General features: G+C 38.3%; 1 protein-coding gene across 2 annotated transcripts in view; it reads right to left on the bottom strand.

Annotated features, from left to right (window-relative positions):
• Positions 1-25,614, bottom strand: part of LOC141597342 (uncharacterized) — a 63,356-nt gene that overhangs the window by 1,563 nt on the left and 36,179 nt on the right. The window contains exons 1-11 of one of the 2 annotated variants that reach the window (XM_074417768.1): positions 8,046-8,321; positions 7,861-7,938; positions 6,516-6,565; positions 6,325-6,378; positions 5,677-5,729; positions 5,381-5,453; positions 4,422-4,483; positions 3,349-3,417; positions 3,016-3,121; positions 2,749-2,813; positions 1,684-1,784 (exon numbers count right to left, since the gene is read on the bottom strand). In XM_074417768.1, the coding sequence (XP_074273869.1) occupies positions 1,684-1,784; positions 2,749-2,813; positions 3,016-3,121; positions 3,349-3,417; positions 4,422-4,483; positions 5,381-5,453; positions 5,677-5,729; positions 6,325-6,378; positions 6,516-6,565; positions 7,861-7,938; positions 8,046-8,123 (789 nt within the window). In that variant the 5' untranslated portion in view covers positions 8,124-8,321. Of the gene's footprint in view, positions 1-1,683; positions 1,785-2,748; positions 2,814-3,015; positions 3,122-3,348; positions 3,418-4,421; positions 4,484-5,380; positions 5,454-5,676; positions 5,730-6,324; positions 6,379-6,515; positions 6,566-7,860; positions 7,939-8,045; positions 8,322-25,614 lie in introns of those variants that run through there. The other variant, XM_074417769.1, reaches the window with a different exon arrangement.

Raw genomic sequence — 25,614 nt, 5'->3', positions numbered from 1 at the left:
GGAAGAACGAAAATGTAATGGAAAGTCAAGGTGAACTTAGGGGTTTTAAAGTCGAATTCAGTCTTTCTTTTATAAAAACTTAAAATTTAAATCGAAAGGAAAGATTAAAACGATTTTTAAAAACCGAAATAGAGTTAAGGATCCAGAATGATCCAGGTAAAATCTATAAGAAAGTGGTTGGTTAAAAAGTGTAATAAAGGAAAGAAAAATAAATAAATTAATTTCTTTAAATTAAATAAAAAACACTAAATCTGTCAAAAAAAACATCAAATACTAAAAATCCACATGTATCCTTTCCCTCCATTGTGCCCTCTCCGTCACCATACTCTCCTCAAGCCCAGAACTCTCATATCGTGCTCTATCACTCTCAACCATGTCTGTCTCGGTCTTCCTCTGCCTCTAGGGACCTTTTCTATTCTCCAAGTCTCCAGCCTCCTAACTGGTGCGTCCATAGATCTCCTTCTCACATGGCCAAACCAACTTAGTCGGTTTTCCATCATCTTGTCCTCTATTGGCGCCACTTTTACCTTTTCCCTAATCACCTCATTCCTTAACCGATCTTTCCTTGTATGTCCGCACATCCACCTCAACATGCGCATCTCCGCCACACTCATCTTTTGAATGTGACAATGCTTCACGGCCCAACACTCGGAGTCGTAAAGTAGGCGAGCCTAATTGCCGTGCGATAAAATTTTCCCTTTAATCTTTGGGGCATATCTTTATCGCATAGAAACCCTGAAGCACTCTTCCATTTCAACCATCCCGCTTTAATTCTGTGAGCCACATCTCCGTCTAACTCCCCATCTTTTTGAATAATAGATCCTAGATATCTGAAGAAATCCGAACCCTCAACAACATTCCCATCGAAAATAATACTCCCCGCCTTTGTCGATCTCAACCCTGCCACCTTAGTGAACTGACACCTCAAATACTCAGTCTTACTCCTGCTCAGCCTGAAGCCCTGAACCCACGAGTCTCTAAAGTCTGCCTCCACAATTCCAACTTTCTCTCCACCCCCTCTTTTGTCTCATCAATCAACACAATATCATCAGCAAACATCATACACCAAGGGATGTTGTCCTGAATATCCCTTGTCAACTCATCCATAACTATAGCAAAGAGAAAAGGACTAAGTGCAGAACCTTGATGCACCCCGATGGTAATAGGAAATTCTTCCGTTCTCCCAACATTAGTGCGAACACTTGCACTAGCCCCCTCATACATGTCCTTTATGAGGTCAATATATTTTCGCGACACACCCTTTCTCGCCAAAGCCCACCAAAGTACTTCTCATCCCAAGAATGTTCGCAATTAATGGTTCACAAAAACTTGTCACGGTTTCACAACGAGTCTTGTATGTGATCGTCGAAAGTCTAATAGTAAACCAATTTCAGTCTTGTATGACTGTCACATGGAAAACCAAACAAAATGTTCATGTAGTCCTTTAAATTATACTAGGTAACCCTATAATTAGAGACGTACATGCAGATTTGGTCTGGTCTCATGGGTGAGACTACCTCGTATCAAACTCACTTCTTTTAGCTAACTATTAAAGTTTCACAGTGATTTTTGTTTTCACAGATTCTTGAAGCAACGCTAATGAATAAGCACAACATTGGGGTTCGATCTTTTCTTAAAAGCCCCAGACAATAAGCACATGGGTAGCATGAACCAAAACATTACCTTGACTATCTGATCGCTCCTGTTCTTGACGTATAGTCCAGCAGCTTTATCAGGGCAAGCAACTTCAGCATCGTCCCTTAAGAACATACCACAAGTAAGACCTACACATAAACTTATACATCTGAGGAGAGAAAACATAAACCAGAATAGGGAAAAAAAAAACTGAGGGACAGCCCTGAATTTGGACTAACGATTGAGGGTTTGTAAATACAGTCCGCAATACATCTATATACAACTGTATATACATAAACTACTAAACCAAAACCTTCGGGTGTCTTTCGTCAACATTTGCCAATCATTTATTGGGAGTAAATTATAAAATATTTACATATGTATACATCAATTTTATACGAGTTTAATACAATTTGGCAAGTGTTTGATCTTGTAAATATCTTAGTATAACATTACTTCACTAATTCAATTAGGAAAACATAATCTTTTGTACTTATTTTCATAAAACAAGGTAACACTCATGCACACCTACATTCTGAGCATCAGTGAAGCAACCAAGCAGGAGACATCTCATATCTAGCTGAAACCTAATAATTCATAATAAAGAATGGAGTCTGACAAGAAGCATGCAAATGATGCAAGTATGCAACCACTCAATCTTAAAAAACTTAAAAATTCCATTTGGTTCATATATTATCAAATATCTAACTAGTAAATGATGCCAAAATCTTGGCTAGTGCAGAGTCAACCACTCAACCTCGGGAAGCCATGAATCTTCATAAAATAGATAATTCCATTAGTCAGCCATTAGTAGTCAAGAATACAACGTCCTATGTTTTTCGGGAATCTTAGTATTTGACATGTGTGTCTAGGTGTCGGGCTCGGCTGGTTATTAAAAAGAATTATTCTTTTTAGCATATAATTAAGTGTCAAAGGTGTGTGTCCTTCATTCCATCTCTTAGAGTCAAAGTCCAACATAGGTAATTGGGGAATACATGAAGGGTGCAAGGGTCTGAAATACATAGGTTATGTGAGCTGACAGACAATCAGAAGGACAAAACCGAAACATTGTTGAGTGAGGTACATGAATCAGAAAGTTCAATATATAATGACCTGTAAGGGAACCGTGGTCTGTATGCCATCCACACCAAGATGATGTCCAATCCATTGCATGATCACTGTCAAACAGAAGGTCATCAGCGACATTAACATTAGACTGCCATCTCAGGACCACCCAATCGGCAATCAAATTCATAGCCCTTCAACATTCTTCTTAAGGATGAGGGAGGGGAATCAGAGAACAGACCAAATCCTACTACTAAATACAGAGTAAAGTATTAGTTGAGGGGTAAATCTATTAATGCAGAATAGAGTAATCACCTTTGCTTGGTTGGGAAATAATAAAGAAGCCGACCCTTATGACAACGAGATCGATGAATGATATATTCAAGACCTTCATCTGCTCCCATGTTCATGCCTCCTGATACTGCAAAAGATACAGACAGAAATGCAATTTAAAGCTCAGATTATTGACAGGAACCGATGCCTTCCCAGGTGAGACAGTAACGTTCTCATTAAAAAGAAAGACTAAACAGGATCTAGTACCCTTAAATCAATCGATGCATCATAATAGAGAATGCATTGCAAAGAAAAGCTCTATTTAGTAGGCGAAAAACAGAGAAATGATATTAAGATTAGAATTTGAATTATTACCATATCGATCACAATGATAAGCCACCATTAGACCAACATCAAGCATTATCCTTCCAATAGCTTTGAATGCTGCACAAAAACAACAAATAGAAGATACCATTAGCAACACTCAGTCATTGACAGTATTTACCTATGTTACTCCGACACTTCACTTAACTGCCGTGTCGCGTGTCAGACACGTGATGGTGTCCGACACGACATGACACTTCGACACTTCAATTTAGACCACAAAACAGGAAAATTCACCCCAAATAGCCGTGTCCGACATGCCGACACGTGTCGGCGTGTCTGAGTAACACAGGTATTTACCTCATAACCAGAGCCTCAAAGGCTCGTGCCTACGGCGATATAAGAAGGGGTTGAATGGACAGCAGCAGCAAAAAAAAACCTTAGTCCCAAACATGATTTGGGTCGGCAAACATGAATCATCATCCAAAACCGTTTAGTCATAAATCCAGTGTTACAGCCAGGGTATGGTAAAAGCAATAGTAAATTAAAATAGAAGAAAGATGAAGGAAACAAGTACGTTGTAAAAAAATAAAGAGGAAGGACAATTTGGAAAATAATTTTGATGGAAGATTTTATTTTGGTGTAAAACATCAAACAAAATTTTAAAAAATGACAAATGGAGAGCATAGATGATTGAATAAATTATATCCTCAAAAATTCCTTAGTTAGAACTTAGAACTTTAAATAGCATCTCTCATCTGGTGGTGTGTGAACGAACAAACTTCAAACTATCGAATGTACGGAGAAAGCAGTACATATATCAAATTTTATCCGTAAGAAGAGCGAGACAAGAAATTATAATGATATGGTAAGATAACAAAAGAATGTGTCAGTTGTGTTAAAGCATAGGCAGGAATGACAGATAAGAAAGCAACATCTGAATCTAACAGACTAACACAAAAGCCCATGCTTCCACACTAACAATTCTCAAGTATGTTTGAAGTCAATTACACCCTGATAAAATTCTGATATGTGTTTTACAATCATTCCCAACTTGAGAAGAAAAGACACAAAGATGACACATAGAAATTGCAAGAGATTATCAGCTATAGTGCTGAACTTACCAACTTCCAGTTCTGGCAAAGCACTGTCAGGCCATATATTCTTGCCACAATATGCTGGGTACCTGAAAAGCAGAAAGAAAGACGCTCTCAAAGATAATGCGCAGACCGTCATGAGGCTAAAGAGAGCTAAGGCAGAAAAATTAGATGAGCTGGCTCACAGTAACAGAGATAATACTAAATTCTACCACTTCTTTGACATACGATAGAAGAACTAGGAATATGGTGACGCAGATCCAGGAAATGAATGGGGTAGCTAAACTTATGCACAAGATATTCAAAATATTTTGGGAATTATAATCATTCCTTGCTGGCTTGTGCTGATGTTTTTGATGCGATTAATGTGGCTTGTGTGGAGAATGGTTATCTCTACTGAGCGTGCTTTTAAGGGTGATACTTGATAGTAAAGGTTCTGCTGTGAGTTTTCCGGTTTAGGCAATCTCCTTCAAATCTGAAAGTTACATCTGTGCCCGGAGTCAACTAGTTGGTGAAATTATAGTATTCCTGGATTCAAGGCTGGTAGCCTTCTCTTTAAAATATTAGATATTCTCATCTCTTCCAAGAAAATCTGTCTTGGAATGTAGTATATTTGTTGAAAAAGTGGTAACAGAATTATGTATTCGGGAAAGAGGAGTGCCTTATGCTGTTAGCAAGACCTATGACATTGGTCAAAAAGTCCTTGTGAAAATGGTGGTTGTATGAAAGAACTGCCTGTAAGATGGAAAGGAGACTTACACGAGGACCCCTTTGGTTGCTTGGGATAAGGTTTAAAGATCAAGGAAGTCTAGCGGTCTGGAAGTGAAAGATTGTTTCAAATGGATTCAGGTCTTGTGTAGGGATGTTTATTTGGTGGTTGCACTGTACGTCCAACAGTATGTGGATCAAATGGCTTGATCATTTATTCTTGAAATAGCAGGAGTGGGAACAATATATAGTACGAAAAATAAAATATCAAAAGTTACCTCTGAATAAGATTTTGGTCCGTTGTTGGTGTATCTAATACTGGATTCGCATAGAAAGACCCTTTTAACATATCTGCCGCATAAAGAAGATGAAACAAACTCATAGACAATAGCTTAGAGACCAAGCAGAAAGCCAGAAGATGCCCTCTTTATAACTAGTCCCAAGAAACATTTGGGGTACATGACGTATATCCACTAAGAGGTTGCCATTTTCTATTATTTTTAAATGTTCCTCCTTGCACGACAACAGAACAAATTGTATAAATCAGAAAAAAAAATTAAATGAAGAAACTTACCTAGCTTCCCGGATTCAAGTTTCTCTTTCCCATGGCTCCAACCAAAGTTGTACCTAGAAAAACAGATGAAGAACAGATTGTTATGGCTGTTTTAGCAGGCCTGGTTTATTGCATTTGGGAATGCAGGAACAAGTGTAGGGGTTGATTGTTATGTTCAACATCCTTCTGCAGTTTTGAAGTGTTTGCAAAGTACCATTGGGGCTCGTTTGTTGATAAAAGTTGTGCACGGGATTAAGTCAAGGGATTTGGACTGGATTAGGAAAGTTAATCTAATCAATGAGCTTGAAGTATGGGTTGTTAGCTGACCATGTTTGATTGTAATGAGTTTGTGTATGGTGTTGTTAAACTTTAATGCTTATTAATGAGATTCACATTTCACCAAAAAAAAAAAACTAGATGAAGAACCTTTAGGTAGTAATGATTGAAGCTCTTAACATATGTGCTCCGTCAAAACTATAACTCAAATTTATCACTTCATAACAGACTATGGGTGGACATGGATGGTCATTTTCATAACCTTATTTAAGATTTCATGCGTCAATCAACTTAAATCACAAGCTAAATAATTAAATATTCATTGGTCAAGGAGGTCCATGCAGATCCTGCTCCATTTCTTCATCAATGAGCAGAAAAATTAGCAGAAATTACCGGCTATCTGGATCTTCAAGTTTTTGCTTCTCTACCTCAGAAAGTTTGGCTAATCTGAAAAGTAACAGGAACATAAGGTACAATTAGCCAAAAGTATAAGATCAGTTCAAAACTAAAATGATAATCCACTAGCTGGCAACTATAGAAACTTTTGCTCCGTAACAAATTGAAAACCTTCCAAGATGTTTTACCTAGGTGATAGATGAAGAAGACTCTGGCGTAATGAAGAAAAACCAGGAACCTGTGGAATAAAGATGGAAATATCCATGTAAGCAAAAGTAGGGCAACATGATGTAACCATGTTCTCTAAACCAGCATCAATGACTAATTCAGAAAATTTAGCTTCAGGAGCAGTATACAATGTACATCAATGTGATCAATCACAGAAGACTGAAACAGTTTCAGCAACACTTTAGAAGGAACGTACAACATCAAAACAGTAGAATCTTATGAATATATACGGACTACGGAGTAACTATGGCCAATGACAAAGGCTTGAAAAGCTAACGGAGTGCATTTTACTTGAAAATATGTCACTATGATGTATAATGAATCATGAATGTGATATCTCACATGAAAGAGCAACCCATTTCTTTATGTACTTCTCATTTAATTATAGCGTTATTGGGTTGGTCTCACACGTGACAAAGTTTCATAAAGTTTTTTGTGTGATATATCTACATATGATGAGGAACTTTTACAACATACGGAGTAGCTCTCAACCCAAACGGCCAAACCCCAAACATTCGGGATTGCTGATATCTATAGTCTACATATTTTCATTCCACTAGTTGCTCAACATTCATTACCTCTCGGTTCTGACATGAAATACGAGAGATCCAACAACATAAAAAATAGTTCACCCAGAGTCAGAGATGAATTCATTTAGGTACAAAAGATCAAATCAACAACTACATGCACAACATAACTCTTTGAAGGAGAGTCGTAGCGATATCATCCTCTGACCCACAAAACAAATATCCTGGGAAGCTAACTCTTTGAAGTAGCGACGTTTGACTGAGTTACATTACAAACCTAATCCCAAATTTGCAAACTTTAATCTCTATGACACAACTCTTTGAAAGAGCGTCGTAGCAATACCATCCTCTGACCCACAAAACAAATATCCTTGGAAGCTAACTCTTTGAAGTAGCGACAATACGTTTGACTGAGTTACATTACAAACCTAATCCCAAATTTGCAAACTTTAATCTCTATGACGAAGCAATACAATAATTTTAGTCAAATTTTCATATTTTTTTTCCTAATTACTATATTGCATTACTAATTCGTCCCCCAAAATTCAATCTATATTTTAAACTCCCTAACTTCGAATCCTGACTCCGCCTTTGCACTCTACTAATCTAATTACCAAATCTTAAATAATCAAATCACATAATTCGAATCGAAATTCTATCTCAACAGCACATAATAACTCAATTCCAGCAGAAATTAATGTAATCACTACACAAAAATTGAAAATAAATTTCAAAAAGAACATGATCATAAAAACAAAGTAATAATACGAAAAATTACGCCAGAAATCGAGATAATTCCCAAACCGTTAGGTCCAAAACCTTCTTCAATCAACGCTGACAAATCCGCGCTTTTATCCTTCAATTCATCATCATAATAAACACAATTAAACTTCATAAACATCATAAATAAACAACAAAATAATCAAAATAATCAAAAAAAAATCAAAGAAGTTGAGAAATTACTCGAATATCAGAAAATGGAATGGTAACGGGACGAACAGTTGGAGCACAACTTTGCGCCGACATCGCCGCCGCCGCCATTGGAGAAAGAAACTTCGTTAAAGTTTGCGGAGTATTGTAGTTGAGGTTTTGGTGAGGTTAAGGTGTTGCAAAAATGGCGGAAAGTTTGAGAGACATTGCTATTTAAGTAGTGTACTCTATATGTTGTGTACTTGACTTGTGTTCGTGTGACTTACGTAGTTACGTTACGTCGTTTATTGTAACGTCAAGGCAAAAGGGTTGTCAAACGTTACTTCTTTAAATTGCGGGTTGCCGATGACCGAATCTTTCAAGTCGTGACATTATCAACCGCGAAAGTGGTCACTTAGCCCTACTATTTAGCTTAATCAATATCTATCTATCTATATTATTAAAGGAAGTTTTTTTTGAGCGATTATAGATATTCCACGTTTTTAAAACTACCTAATTTCTAATTTAGCAATTAAATAAATATAGATAGATAAGGATTAAAAAGTTTGTTTTAACATGGTTCAAATACGTTATAGAAAGTCTACAAGATAGTATATACTGACTACTGCCAGTGGCGAATCTAGGATTTATGAAATGGGAGTGTTTAGTAAAATTTATAACATAAAAAAAACGCCAAAATATAATTACTCGATCAGACCCGCCTCGACATTTAACAAATAATATTGTTCCGGGTATGAATTCCGAAGCAGGTTTGTTCACCACGCTAGCTTTGTCGAATAATGCCTCTTCTAGCCTTGACTGCTCTCCTCGGCCTCTCCTGCGACAATGAGCAAACTGAGGGCTTGGCTTTGTGCCAAGCGTACTCACTCCGACGCTCAAGTCAGTGAACTTACTGTGATTAAGTAGTAAGTAACTTGATTACGTGTATTGTAGAGAGATGAGAGAGATAATACCAGTTTAAGTGGTTCTTAGGTTAGATTCTGGATCCCTTCCTCAATGAGGATTGAGGAGTATTTATAGACTTTCACCTTTTGTCACGTAGTGGCCAAGTGGGCCAAGTGGCACGGTGAAAAGATCGATCTACCCTCGGCCGAGGGACCTATGGCGGCCGGCGAGCCCGGTTGACTCCATGCCGAGGGTTCTTGGATATGAGTACGCGGGTAGGTGCCTCTACCGGTAGGTTACCATGCCGAGACCAGTAGCGGCAGCCGAAAGGTCGCATCTACCGGGATGTCTAAGTCATTGGCTTTTTGTGGATATCTTTGACCTCGTTCAATATGTTGACTTGGTCGGGCACTGAGAATATGCCCCATCAATTTGCCCCAGCCGTAGTCTATGCCGTGGTATGGGCTCCGATGTATCTTTGAGTGTATATTCGTGCAAGTATTTTTTTGCAAAATTTCAGTATCGGCTTCTTCGAAGCATCGGCGTGGTTCTTGTTAGGCCGTCATCAGTATCCCCCTCCACATGGATGTGTAATGGACATCCAAATGTGGAAGAGAAGGTGTCTTCTAGCCGGCGGACCCAAGGTTGAGAGTGCCGGTGTATTTTTGATTGCCCCCGGCCGGTGCTACCTAGCTTGGTTAGTCGTGTGTTGCGGCGGAGAATAGATCGGTTAGGAGTTTTGCCGAGGAAGGTGAATAGGCAAAGGGATATGAAGGGGCGTGTTGAAGACGCTTGGTTCTTGTTGCTTTGATTGACATTCAATTGTTGCGTCGATTGACATTCCGTGTATGCATGCGACATGTGTCTCTTCGTTGATTGCCGACGCTTCATGGGTCTGCGTTTTGATTGGTCCTCCTTTATGGGCCTTTGCCTATAAATACAGATCTTTGAAGTGAAATTGGTTAACAATTTCATTCATTCTAAAAATTTTCTTCTTTCCAAAATTCCAAGTCTTTCCCTCTCTTCCGATCTTCAGAATTTTTACGTCGGCGTAGCACTTTTCTTCAAGGTAAACTAAAAAACCTTTTCAACTTTTGTTTTGTTTAAGTAATTGTTGTGAACCATGTCTTCTCGACGCCGGTCCCAAGATGCCGTGCGCCGGGGGTTCCGTCGCGTTTTGATGAGGAGGAGGCGGTAGCCGCAATTCCGTTAAGGTCGAGGGGCCCTAGGTCTCCTTCCCCTGAAGTTGACCGCAGAGTTCGGAGCAAAGTGGGAGGATGATGACGATGATGAGGAAAGGAATCCTTCCGGTGCGGAGAGGGCGACGATCTTGCATCATTACGATGCCGTACCATCGGCCCCAATCGTGCTTGGACCGATGGGCTCGCCGCCGCCGCTCCGCTCTGAATTTTTCGAAGAGCACTTCTTTTTTGGCAAGGGGTACAACATTGTCATCCCTAGAGAGGATCAGACCGTCTGTTGCCCTCCTCCGGGTCACATCGGCGTATATATGAGACACCTGGAGTATGGTCTCCGGTTTCCTCTCAATATTTACGTCTCTACCATAATACTGAGCGATGAATGTTGCGGTGGCGCAGCTTCACCCGTTTGCCGTTAGGACTATAGTCGGCTTCGTGTGGCTGTGTCGCTTCAGGGGGGTGATCCCAACGGTGAATTTATTCCGCCGGATTCATTTCCTTCGAATGAATGTTCAAGGCGGCCGGGGGTGGTATAGCGTCCAGACTGAGCCAGGCTATCTCTCCGTGTCTAAGCTCTCCTCCTGCAAGGGCTGGAAAGAACGGTGGGTGTATGTCGAGGTCCCGGATGCTTATCTCGTTGCCTCGGTCTTTTGAGCATCGCGTCAACTTGCGGTGCGAGAGCAAAGGGGAGCGTGAGAAGATGATCCCCAAGGGCAAGAATAAGATGGACGCCGCGAATGTCTATCTTAATGAGGACGAGAAGCAGGCACTGAAGCTTTTTGAGGTCGATGATGATGGGGCGCCGAAGGTTTGGTTGCCCCCGACGCAAATCATCTTGATGGACGAGCCGCTTTGCTATGTCGGCCTCATACCGGCCCTAGCACAGGGTGAGTGGGGTCGGTGTGAGGCCCATTTCTGCTTTAATGTTTTTCGTTGTTTGTATCTTGACATGTCCCTTTGTCTAAGTTTCACTTCGTTTTTTACGAGCACTTTGGTCCCGTTCGTCCGAGCAATTCCTCGAGAAGATGGGGGGCTGGACAAAGACGGAAATGTTACGGAGAAGAATCCGAAGGTCGATGTGAATGACCGCCGTCCGTCGCCTCGACCTCCCGAAGGGCTTGGACGAGACGGCGGCCTGTGCCAAGGTAGCCGCCGCCTTGCCTCGCCGGTCCGAAAAGCCAAGTCTAAGGCGGCGACGGTGTCACCCTCGATTCCGCCTCCACCGAGGTGGAGGTCGTTGACATTGTTGATGGAGAGGATTCCGATGCTGAGGGATCTCCGCTTAGGCGTAAGAGGAAAAGATCTCCCCATGCCACCGATGCTTCTGCTTCCGTCGCTCATGTTAATGCTAGCGCCGAGGAAACGGGTCAACCGGCCAAGAAGAGCAAACCCTCCGGTACAGGTCTAACTTGCGGCTCAGACTTAGCCGGCTCATTAGATATACCTGATGACCGGCTCTCTGGTATGTCCATGAACGTTGACGTGGACTCTTTGGTTGAATTTTTTGTAGATCAACCGGCGCGATCCGTCCCAACTACCGAGCGGCGAGTTGAGAAGAGGCCCATGCGGCGGCGGGAAAAATGTCGACTCCGTACTCGCGTCGATATCCAACGACCGGCTCATAGCGGAGGGTGCAAAGTCGGGCAAGAAGATTGGGATTTGGTCCGATCCGGCCGGCTCTCGTATTAGGGAGCGGGGAAAAGGCCTTGGCCGAGACGGGACCGTTGATAGAGCAGCTGAGGCTCGATGTTGTTGCCGCAAAGGGGGTGGCCGGGAAGGCCAAGCATGACCTCCATGCCGCACAAGCGCGGGTCGAGGAAATCGAGAAGCTGCTGTCGGCCGAGAAGGCAAAGTAGAGGTGCCGATTCCCCGCCGCCGCCAAGTCTGAAGGAGGAACGGGACGGTATAAGGGCGGCTACGACGTTGTTGTCGCCCAAAGGGAGGAGTCGAAAAGGGCGTATCGGCTCCAGCGCAGTCGCATAGGGAGACTAGTGCTATCCTTGCCCAAAGGGAGAAGGATATTGAGACACTTCAAAGCACGATTCTCCCTCGCATGTGTGCTCGTATAGGGACCCGACCGAAGAAGCTTTGGGGAGGTGATAGATGAGGTCTATCCGGATGGCTCCTTTCTGTGGACAAAATTCGACGAGCTGTTCGACGATAGGCTCGAGGCTAAAGAGAAGGCTGCGGCGGATAAGGCTGCCGAGGATGCGAGGGCCAAGAAGGAGGAGGAGGCGACCGCTGCAAAGGCGGCCCCGGGCAGAAGGCACGGTGAGGATGCTAAGGCGACTAAGAAAGTGCGGCGGATAAGGCATTTGAGGATGCTAAGGCGACTAAGAAAGTCTGCGGCGGACAAATTTGAGGATGCAAAGGCGCCCAGATTGCATCTAAGTCGCTCACCGAGGGTAACACCGCGATGGCGGTAAGGGCAAGCAAAGAACAGGCATAGGGAGACGGGCGGTCGTCACCAGGCTCACCCGGCGTCTCGGATAGCTTCAGCTATTCGGGGGCCAACTATTAAGCCTTTTCTCCCTGCCATCCTTTTGGCGCTTCAAAGAACCAGTCCGTAACCTTTTGCTTTAATTTTCTTTGTATTTTGTAAGACCTTGGTAGGTAGAGTCTTGGCTTATCCCAAAGGGGACGGCCGTCGTCTGTATTTCTCCTTCTTGTAACCTCGTTATCTTTTCCTTAATGAGATTTTGCTTGCTTTGCCTCTGGCTTGGCCGAGGCCTTTTGATTTATTCCTTCACTTGTCTTCTTGCGTTAATTAATTGAGCGCTTTTCGTTTTTACCTTTGGCTTTAGCCGAGGCAGTTAGAATGCGTATCTCAACTGTGTTTAACGTCTTTAAGCTCGGTCTTAATTTGCCGAGAGCGGTTGCGTTAATTAATTGAGCGCTTTTTCGTTTTTACCTTCGGCTTGGCCGAGGCAGTTAGAATGCGTATCTCAACTGTGTTTAACGTCTTTAAGCTCGGTCTTAATTTGCCGAGAGCGGTTGCGTTAATTAATTGAGCGCTTTTTCGTTTTTACCTTCGGCTTGGCCGAGGCAGTTAGAATGCGTATCTCAACTGTGTTTAACGTCTTTAAGCTCGGTCTTAATTTGCCGAGAGCGGTTGCGTTAATTAATTGAGCGCTTTTTCGTTTTTACCTTCGGCTTGGCCGAGGCAGTTAGAATGCGTATCTCAACTGTGTTTAACGTCTTTAAGCTCGGTCTTAATTTGCCGAGAGCGGTTGCGTTAATTAATTGAGCGCTTTTTCGTTTTTACCTTCGGCTTGGCCGAGGCAGTTAGAATGCGTATCTCAACTGTGTTTAACGTCTTTAAGCTCGGTCTTAATTTGCCGAGAGCGGTTGCGTTAATTAATTGAGCGCTTTTTCGTTTTTACCTTCGGCTTGGCCGAGGCAGTTAGAATGCGTATCTCAACTGTGTTTAACGTCTTTAAGCTCGGTCTTAATTTGCCGAGAGCGGTTGCGTTAATTAATTGAGCGCTTTTTCGTTTTTACCTTCGGCTTGGCCGAGGCAGTTAGAATGCGTATCTGTTGTGTTTAACGTCTTTAAGCTCGGTCTTAATTTGCCGAGGGCGATCGCGTTTCACTCGTCTCTTCCCGGCCGATTCACGGGGCAACGGAGTTTACGTTTTGACCGCCGTTGAACGTATGTTAGCATATCGGCTCGTCCCCCCGTCACTCCCGTTAAAGGCCGGGATGATCGAGGTTTTGGCTCTGTCTCTTTGTGTACATATGTTAGTATGCCTTCGATTGGGGTGGATTAACACTTTGATGAAAAACTTGGATGACTCCTCATTAGATATGAATAGGCATTGGGGTGCCAACAATTGTTTTGGGCAACTCCGCTGTTATACAAAGTATTTTCTGAGATTGTCGGTGTTCCAATGGCTCATCAAGGGTACATCTCCCATGTCCGTCAGCCGGTATGTACCCGGCCTCATTTCTTCAACTACCTTGTAGGGACCCTCCCAGTTGGCCGTCAACTTGCCATGGATGTTTCCTTTGTTGGTGGCGGCTGACTTCCTTAGGACCAGATCTCCTACTTTTAAGTCCCTTTTGTGGACTCTTCGGTTGTAGGCCTCTTCTAGCCTTGACTGCTACTCACATTTTTATGGTTAGAATGTATTACAATAACTTATGGGACATCATTTTACAAACAAAAATGAAAGATACTCACATTTGTAAAGATCTCAGTTGAAAGCTTTCCCTAAATAAAAAAAAATTGCTTACACAATGATAATAATAAAGAACTAAGGAAAAAAATTTCAAGAACGAAATTATTGAGAAAAGGTTGAAATTTTAGAAAAAGAAAAAAAGAAAGTACTACCACCTTGCCAAATACACTATATGCTTCTCATTCAAAAATTTATTTAATTACCGTATATTCGGTATTTTTTTTAATTACTCTTGGCCGGGTCATGGTCCAAAATTTATTTAATTACCGTATATTTGGTATTTTTTTTAATTACTCTTGGCCGGGTCATGGCCCAGAACTTTTTTTAATTACTTTTGCCCGGGTCATGGTCCATTGGGCTGTGCAAAAATAAAAGTTAAAAAATAAATGCAGTTGTAGGGGCTTGATCCCCGGTAGTTTTGATGGTGGATGATAGTTTCTACCAATGAGCCACTAAAGCTTGATATGTTATTTCTCAAATTAATGGGGGTGCACCCCCTATAAATCCGCCCATGACTACTGCACATATAGGGGTTGTTTGGTTACCCACTAAACAATGCAGGAACTTAAATTCATGTGAATTGCAAAATGGGTATGTTGTTTGGTTACCCCAATTCACATGAATTGGAAGTTCCTATGAATTCCAATTCCTCCACAATGGAGGAAGTTGCTTACCTAGGCCCCCCTAGGTAAGTTAGAATGCCTACATGAATTGCACTTCCTCCATGGCAACCAAACAATTTTTCGCAATTCACATGAATTCCAAATTCACGTGTTTTATGACTTACTAGGCAATACAAAATCCTATATGCAACCAAACGACCCCATAGTCAGTCATCCAAGGAGTCTTGGTGCTTTCCTTGCAAGTCTCCTTTGTTCAATGGTACTTTGGTAGTACACAAATAATAGGACTTTGGTAACAATTTGGTTTGCATCAAAATAACTCATGCGAAGTACTATATATATTAATTCGATTTTCAACATCTAGTATTTTTATCTTTATTTGTCTTTAGTTTTCTCACATATGTAAATGTATTATTTTGTTATTTTAATTGTAGACCTCTTTTTATCTAGATTTTGATGTTTGACTTGACATACTATTTTTATTCATTTATAGGTATCATGAGATGGAGAAAGCTTGAATCTCTCACAAAGGTAATTTTATAGGGTTTTGTTAATGTTTTTACGTTCTAAAAGGGATATTAACAACCAATTTTTAATGTATGTGTAGAACGTGTACGCAAACTCAATCGTATTATTTGATTGATCAACAAATACATTGTACTAATGTGGTGTACTTCATTCATTAATATACTCTATTACGGAGTATACTAAATCTGTGATTATTTTGCCATTGTATATATTGTTGAAGAGAAGTTCATTAAAAATTACGAAAGTACGGAGTAATAATTGGCAAACTTCGAGAGGTTGCTTATACATTTATTGGTGTGTTATTGATAACTTCCTCTGTCCTCGTCTCTAGATTCCAAATAGTCGCTCATGTGGCTCGTCTGGACACACACAAAAATATCAGAGATCAATTTTAATTTTTTTTGCCGAGTAATGATCAAATTAATTAGTGACAAAATCAGATCATTCATGTTATGTATACTTCATATTCCATGACAAATTAATTAGATAGATGAATGTGCTCCTTAAATTGAGTAAAAGTAACTATTGTTTGAAAAGTTGACTTTTAACCACAGACTTACACATCAGCTCTGTAGTTGTTCTTTTAATAAGTAGGATTTTTGCAATTCGAACAATAGTGAAGGCCAATTTCAAAACGATTGAAACACCAAACAACATTATGGTTATGATAACGGCGATCAACATTGCGATTATCTTTTTAATTCGTAAAATAGTGAAGGAAAACATTTTCAAAATGATTGAAATGTCGTACAACATTATCGTTTTTAACGTTAATTTTTGTATATTCTTTAACGATAATTAATATCAACAACATTAATTAATAACAACTATTTATTTAAAAAAAATGACGATTAAAAACGGAAAAATTTCAAACGGCCATAACTTTGCGCTTGAGTGTTCATTTTCGATGATTTTTTTCAACCGTTTATCTCGACGAAACAAAAGCGATGGTAGAAAAAGAAAAGAAATAATTTAGTTGTCCATTCGTATAAATCACACGATTGACCAAGGCCGATTCATGTGGTCTATACAAATGGGCCTAGACAGGTCGTGTAAATCGTATAAATCGACCTTAGTCCATTCATATAACAGCTAGTCTTGCTTGTGACGGGTTAATCCCGTCACAAGCTTGTGACCTCTCACAGAAAGAGAGAGAGGATAAGGTGGGACACCCCCATGTGCTTCTCATTCACCTCTCAATGGGTATTTTATGAAAGAAAACGGTATTCGTTCCGTCACAAACTTGTGACGGATATCGCCGTGACAAATGAGATTTTGTGTTCATATAAACTACATAAATTGGCATTGGCCGGTTCGGGTGTTTAAATGTCTTATCCAACGGATTAGAAACAAAAGAATAACATAAATTCTTATTTCAGACTGTTATATCCGTCTGAAATGGTCAAACGGATACCATTTTCTCTCACAAAAACTCATTTAAGGTATGAATGGGAAAGCACATGGGGGTGTCCCACCACCTATATGCTTCTCACTTGTGAAAGGTCTTATTGCGGTCTGAAATAAGGCGGTCTTAAGCAAGACGGACCGAAAGAATAAAGGTCGTTTCACAACTAGAAAAAAAAGACAGTTTTCAAGGTAACACTCACGTGCAACTTTAAATTGTACGAGAAGCAACATGTTGGTACTTGGTAGTGCTCCAACACAATAAACATTTGAATCCTCACACAGAGTCGCAGTTTCGCGCATGTGCATTGGAAAAAAAGATATGAGAACGCAAGTTTTGAGTCTTCATATGTCTCAAATACTCAAATTACATTACCTTTATTATTACGAGTACTTATTTAATCTATAAATATAATTAAAAGACTATCCTAAAATGACAAATAAACGCCACCTAGACAAAGCCACGTAGGATCCAAAAAGCTACCTAGATTAAAATTTAATGTGACGTGACATATTTTAATGTGATGTTGCATATTTTTAATATGACATGAATTATCAATTTATTATTACATGACATTAATTTAAATCATTTATCTATAAATTAATTTAATTCACTTATATCTATAATATGAAAGGATATTATAATCATTCTTAAATTAATTTTGTATATTAAATATATTGTCTTCCAAAATTTATATAACATTTACAAATTTACATCAAATTTCATAATTTATAATTAATATTGACATTTTAATTGAAATTTTTGTAATAAAAAATATTAATAAATTTCATAATTTATAATTAAAATTGAAGTTTTAATTGAAATTTTTGTAAATAAACATGTTACGGAATTATTTAAACCTCTTCATATTACTAAACACTCACAATTATTAACATTTTCCTATTTAATTCATTGTTTTTAAAAATTTGTAATTAAACCTGTTAATAAATTAATTAAACCTCTTCATATTACTGAACACCCACCATTATTAAAATTTTCCTATTTAATTTTTTTTAATTAAACATGGTAATAAATTGATTAAACTCTTCATAATACTTAACACACACCAAATTAATTAAAAGTATTTCCTATTTAATTAATTTTTGTAATATAATATGTTAATAATTTTATTAAAACTCCTTATATTACTCAACACCAATAATTTTCATTAACATTTTGTCCTATTTAATTCATCTCTTGACGTCCTCGGCAATCAATTATCTAATTTAATAATACCACAAAATAAATTAAAAATTAAATTTAAATATGAGAATTTATGGTTGTGTAATGACTATAAAACCTACAAAACCTATAATAGTTTCTATTCACTTTATTTATTTAAAATATGCCCATTTGTCATGAGTTTCTAAGTTGTGGTTTAATTTATTTATCTGATTATATTGAGTATATTGAGTATTATTGTCGAGTATTGTTGTTGAGTGTTGTTGTTGTTGTTGTTGTTCAATAAAGTATATTTTAATTTGTTATGTTGTTGGTTTTATGAATAGTTTGCTTTATGTGAAACTATGCAATCCTCCATTGTTGATGTGAGACTAAGCTTCAATGTAATAGTTTGTTATAGTGAGAGAAGGAGTATTTAAGAGAGATAATTTGTATATATCAAAAGTATGTAATTCTGTTACAATGAGTAGTATATATAGTGTAACTAACATATTGTTGTTCTAACTAACTATTTGATATTTAGTCAATGCTATGGTTGACTATCATATAATTCACATCCCCCCTTCAAGCTAGACTCTTCTTGTTTCCTCTGAGTCCTAGCTTGGCAACAAGAAAATGATGTTGGTGAGACCCTAAGGGCTTGGTCATAATATCTGCCAGCTGCAAACCAGATTTAATATGGCGAGTATCCAAGAATCCTTGCTGTAATTTGTCACGAACATAATGACAATCCACTTCCAAGTGCTTGGTTCGCTCATGAAACACTGGGTTATGTGCTATATGTTGTGCAGCCTGGTTATCACAGAAAAGAGGGATAGGAGTAGGTACATTGACCTGCAAATCAGCTAACAAATTGCTTATCCAAACCATTTCAGAAGTTGTAAAGGACATACTTCTATACTCGGCTTCGGCAGAGCTCTTACTAACTGTCTTTTGTTTTTTTGTCTTCCAGGAAACCAACGAATCTCCTAAGAAGATGCAATATCCACTCAATGATTTGGCAGAAAAAGCACATTTGGCCCAATCTGAATCACTATACGCAGTGACAAATAAAGGAGTATCAGCAGGGTAAAAGAGACCCGTGTTCACAGTACCTTTCAAGTACCTTACAACGTGCATAGCAGCTTGCATATGAGGCACACGAGGTTGCTGCAGAAACTGACTCAGATGTTGAGTAGAATAGGAGATATCTGGCCGGGTCATATTCAAATACAATAACCTACCAACCAGTCGTCTATACTGTTCAGGGTTGTCCAGCAGCTCACCAGAATCAGTAGACAAACCCAGGCCTTTGGACATTGGAAAATCAGCAGGAATGCAATCATCCATTTTCATATCTTTTATAATATCCAATGTAAATTTCCTCTGGTTAATCAATAAACCTGTATTATTCCTTGCTATCTCTAAGCCAAGGAAGTATCTCATTTGTCCAAGGTCTTTGATAGTAAAGGCAGTATGTAAATCTTTCTTTAGTTGTTCAATCTCTTGTATAGACTCTCCTGTAAGAAGTACATCGTCAACATAAACTAATGCAACTGTGAACTTGTTAGTTGCTGGATTTAATCGTGTGAATAATGAATAATCATGCTTGGATTGTTGAAAACCTTGCTTTTGCAAAAATTTTGTAAGCTCAATGTTCCATTGTCTTGAGGCTTGCTTTAGACCATATAAAGATCTTTTAAGTCTGCAAACCTGCCCTTGTTTAGCCTTATCATACCCTTCTGGAGGTGTCATATATACCACTTCATCAAGGAATCCATGAAGAAAGGCATTATTTATGTCTAATTGAAATAATGGCCAGTTTTTGGATGCTGCAGTAGCAAGTAACAGCCTGACAGTAGCAAATTTGGCCACAGGTGAAAAAGTATGAGTGTAGTCCTTATACTTGACTTGGTTGTACCCCTTAGCAACTAACCTTGCTTTATACCTTTCAACCGTTCCATCAGCTTTGTGCTTTATCTTGTATACCCACCTTGATCCAATTGGCTTATGTCCTTTTGGTAAATCAGTGAGTTCCCAAGTGCAATTATCCTCTAATGCTTTTAATTCTTGATTCATGGCAGTGACCCATTTTGAGTCCTGCTTTGCTTTAGCAAAATTTGTAGGCTCAACTTCACTTATTACATTAGCTAGTGACTGAATATAAGCATCAGAGAAATCCAACAAATCAGCAAACATTGCTGTGCTAACTTTGTTAGCCTTATGCTGCAAATTCTTTTGTCCTGGCAGTTTATGACCAAGATGAAAATCCTTCAACCGAGAAGAAAGTTGAGGTTGTCTAGCTGACTGCCTGATTGGAGCAGACTGAACCACCTGATGCTGCTGTACAGATGGAGCTACTTCAGGAACATCCTGATTATTAACAGGTAAGGAAATATCTTGTTCAGGTTCAGATGCTGTGGTAATTATCTGATCAGGAATAGCAGTACCAGGAATATTGCCTCTCCTGAAGTCTGGTGAAATATCAGGTGCATCATTATGAAACAAATCCACAAGCTCATCTGAATCAGAAGTCTGAGAACCAGTAATCTTAAAAGGAAATATATTTTCTTGAAATATCACCTCTCTAGAAACAAAAGTGATATGCTGCTCCAGATCATATAATGTGTATCCTTTTTGTCCATATGGGTATCCAATAAAGACACACTTCCTCCCCTTAGGTGCAAACTTATCCTTTCCAGAATTTGTCTTAGAGACTGGTCCATAACACAAACAGCCAAAGACTCTTAACTCTGAATATGAAGGGGATTTACCAAATAAAGCTTCAAAAGGAGATATCCAATTCAGAATAGCAGTGGGCATTTTGTTGATTACATAAGTTGCTACAAGTATACTATCTCCCCAAAACTTAATGGGAAGGCCTGCATGTAATCTTAAGGCTCTTGCAGTTTCAACCAAATGTCGGTGTTTTCTCTCAACACGACCATTCTGTTGAGGTCTCCCCACAACACTCCTTTGATGAACTATTCCATGTTGTTGAAAAATTTGAAAACAATGTTCTTGGAAGAATTCTGTCCCATTATCACTTCTGAAGGTCAATATTTTGGATTTGAATTGAGTTAACACATAATTGACGAAGCTTTGTATTAGACCTGGAACTTGATACTTGTTTTGAAACAAATAGACCCAAGTCACTCTGGAATGATCATCCAAAATGGTAAGAAAATACTTGGCACCTGTCCTGCTTGCTGTCCTATATGGACCCCATAAATCCAGATGCACTAGTTCAAAAAGATGTTGAGCATGTGATGTACTTCTTTGAAAAGGAAGCATATGAAATTTAGAAAGAACACACGTCTCACAAGTAAAATTCATATCATGAGAAATATCCATTACATGCCTTAACTTGTCCAGAGAACCATGACCAAGTCTAGAATGAAACAATTCAATGCTACAAGTTTTATTACAAGCACTAGAAGAAGAAACACCTGATTGTTGTATATCAGAAACTAGCTGAGAACTACTCCCTTGTCCTTGATGCTTGAGATGCGGTTCAAACCAGTACAAGCCTCCTCTCTTCACTGCCAAATCCAAAGGTACCTTACTGGAAAGGTCCTGGAAAGTACAGCATTTAGAGGTAAATAAAACAACCATGGGAGTATGTTGAATAAGTCTGCTCACTGACAATAGATTTTGCTTAAAATCAGGCACAACCAATACATTTTTCAGCTGAATATTGGGTGTTAAAATGACATTACCCATCTTATGAACCAATTTTATAGTGCCATCAGGCAACCCTATCATAATAGGTTTGTGAAGCAACCTAATATCAGATAAAATATCTTCATTAGAAGTCATATGATCCGTAGCCCCTGTGTCAACAATCCAAGATGCTTGACCATACTTACTAGCAACTGTACAAGCCTGTGAATACAAGTTTGTACCTGCAAAGTTCACTGATGATGAAGCAGCTGCAGGATGAGAATTATCTGACAAAGCTTTATACACTTGCTGCATAACATTCTTCATAATACCATTCATCATAGTCTGATCCACCCCCTGCACAGGAGTCTGTGTATGACCTGCAGGAGACACTTCAAGTGGATTATCAGCAAAATTTAAAGAGTCTGCATTATTAGCCCTCCTGTGATAAACATTAGCTCTGCCACCAGTATTCTGAGATCGTCCTCGACCTCTACCAGCACCTCCATTGAGATCTCTCAGTCTGATAAAACAATTCAGTACTGGATGACCTTTTTTGCCACAGTAGCCACAAGGAATGACATGAAAACAGTCTGCAAGAGTATGACCACCTCTTTTGCAGTGAGTGCAAAATTTAGCAGGTTTCTCAGGTTTATCAGATGGAGGATCCACCTTCTGTCTTTTAAAATCTCCTTGAGAAACTTCTGAAGGCCGAGAAGAAGCATAAGCACTTGCCTCAGGATTAAGTGTTGCTGTTTCTGAAATATGTCGTTGCTTTTCAATCTTTTGCAACAAACCAAATGCTCTATTGATGGGAGGTAAAGGCTCCATTGACAAAACTGTGGTTCTAACAGTCTCAAAACCATTGTTTAGTCCCATCAAGAAATGAATCAATTTAGAATTCGTCTCTCTATCAACGATTCTTTTAAGCATTTGACATGAACAAGAAGACATGGCTCCACATGAACAATATGGGATAGGATCAATAGCATCTAAATCTTCCCAAGCTTGTTTGAGCTTGCTATAGTACTCAATTAAACTACTATTTTCTTGAGAAATTTTACCTAATTCCTTCTTTAACTGGTAAATTTCAAGACCACTAGTCTGGCCATATCGTTCCAAGATTTCACTCCATAATTCTTGAGCACTACTAGCATACTTGACAGTTTCAGCAATTTGAGGTTCCATAGAATTAGTAATCCAACGTCTAACAAGTAAATCACAGCGATTCCAGTGATGATATTTCTTATCCTTTTTATCAGTAATTCTAAACGATCCATCAATGAATACTTCTTTATTTTTTGCAAGCAAAGCTTGATAAACCTCGCGTTTCCATTGCAGAAAATGTTCACCAGAAAACTTAACCTCAGATAAACGCAAGCTAGGTTGATCAGAATTCGAAATATACAGTGGATCATCAAAGACTTCATACGCAGCAGGAATTTCAGAATTAACAGAATTTGCATCATCAGGCATGATTGTATAAATGCGAAGAAAAACGCAGATAAAGAAGTATAATCGAAAGAAATGGAAGAAGCAGGAGAAGAATAATCGAAAAGATTCGAAGAAACAAAGCAGAGAATGAAAGACTAATGAAAGAAACTAGGGCTGTAAATGAACTGAGCCTGCTCGACAAGCCCTCGGGATCGGCTCGGTCAAAGCTCGGCTCGAGATCGGTCAAACTGAGCTCGAGCTCGGGCTCGAACTAAGCTGAGCCCAAACCGAGCCGAGCTTGAGCACACTAAGGCTCGGCTCGGGAGCTCGTTTGAGCTCGTTATTTTTAAAATTACTTAATGTTTTTCAATATATTTACTTAAATTGTATCAATTTTAAAATAAATAAATTAAAATATTAGTTTATAAGATAAAATTACATAATAACTGTTATTATAAGCTAACAAAAAAATAATATTCTCGTTTGAATTTGAATTTTTAAATAAAAAATTACTTTATAATAAAAATAATGCTCAAAAAAATAGCAAACAAAGCTCGGGCTCGGGTTCGGGCTCGTAAAATATTATATGAGCCGATCCCGAGCGTTGATTTCAAGAGCTCGGGTTCGGACTCGAACTCGACTTTTACAATATGAGCCGAGCTCGATCATAGGTAAGCTCGAGCTCGGTTCGGCTCGCTTACACCCCTAAAAGAAACCACACCAATTGCAATGGAGAATAACAGCAGATAATAAGAAGCGGAAGCAATGAAGATCATGAACCAGGACGTCTGATACCATGTGAAACTATGCAATCCTCCATTGTTGATGTGAGACTAAGCTTCAATGTAATAGTTTGTTATAGTGAGAGAAGGAGTATTTAAGAGAGATAATTTGTATATATCAAAAGTATGTAATTCTGTTACAATGAGTAGTATATATAGTGTAACTAACATATTGTTGTTCTAACTAACTATTTGATATTTAGTCAATGCTATGGTTGACTATCATATAATTCACACTTTATATTTCATGTTTTTCAGTTGGTTTAATTTAAGTGACTTACATGTGACAATGTTTTGATTCGTTTGTCAAGTTTTTGCCAGGTTGATGTTTTATCTTTTGGTCAATGTATTTTTTTATATAACTTTAAAGTACCATGAAACGTATGTGAATGCAGATAAGACAAACCATCACGTGGGTAATCTGAAGAGGGAAGAAATACAAAAGGCACGAAAGTACGAAACTGAGGTAAAATTAAAGGTAAAAAACGTAAGGTAGAAGCTGATAAGTAATAGATGATTGTTGATCTCAAAATAGAAGTCTTATAATATTTCTTTTAATTTGTTATTAAACGTATATTGTGGTGTAATTTTACTATTATACTTTTCTCATCAATCTATTTGAATTTGTATTTTTGTATTCACGAGTATAATCACTCTAACTTATATTTTTCTTTTTCATTTTATATGAACTATTATCAGGCATGTAATAAAAGGAAGCGAAAGTGAACCTTCGGGTAAATATTAAATAGTATGATTTCTAAATTCTACTTCGTATGTTTTTAAGTTTATGTGTTTTTTTTGTCAAAACAGGAATAATACATAAAACTTACTCTCATAATTTCCTAAAAAAAAACTACTCTAATAATTAATGGTAAATAAATAAGTACAAATAATTGAATGAAAAATCTTTAAAATTTCACAATTTACATTTTGAACCATCATGACAATAATTAATCATTTTAATTATGTCATTTCCTCTTCCAATTTAAGTTTTCTCCAACTCCCACCTTTTGATTGTTTTTCTATAAAATTTACTTTACTTTTTTAAGTGGATTATGCCTTTTTAACCATTATAAGATGATCGTTGATCTTAAAACGGAGATCTTATAAATATTTCTTTAAATTTGTTATTAAGCGTGTTGTGTAATTTTACTATTATGCTTTCCTGATCAACCTATTTGAATTTGTATTTTTGTATTCATGAGTATAATCATCTCTAACATATATTTTTCTTTTTCATTTCATATGAACTATTATCAAGGCATGTACTAAAAGTAAACAATAGTGAAACTTCAGATAAATATTAAATAGTATGGTTTCTAAATTCTAATCCGTATATTTTTAAGTTTATGTGTTTTTTTTTTCAAAACAGGAATAGATTATTTTAGTCTTTAATACTATTTTTATTTTTATAGAGGATCGTGGACATAAGTATAACAAGTGATGGATCAAATTCTTGAAATAGTAATAAGGAACTTAAAAAAATTTATTAACCTTTTGGAATTCGAATTTAGGGAATATAGTTTTTTAGATTATTGAGCAATTGAAATGAAAATTTAATTCGTAATACATGGAGTAGATACCGACCATACCGTTGACTCATATCTAATATTTTTCTTTATCGATATAATAAATGTTTTTCGGATGCAAATAATATTTGAAGCATGCACGTGGTGATAAAACTTTAAAGATATTTCTATAGGAGGGTTGATGGAGAGGTCTGAAAATAATTTGGAGATGA

This window comes from Silene latifolia, chromosome 8, assembly GCF_048544455.1.
Source record: "Silene latifolia isolate original U9 population chromosome 8, ASM4854445v1, whole genome shotgun sequence".
NCBI lineage: Eukaryota > Viridiplantae > Streptophyta > Magnoliopsida > Caryophyllales > Caryophyllaceae > Silene > Silene latifolia.
Note: the sequence above shows the minus strand (reverse complement) of the source record. Positions and strands in the feature narration are given on the sequence as shown.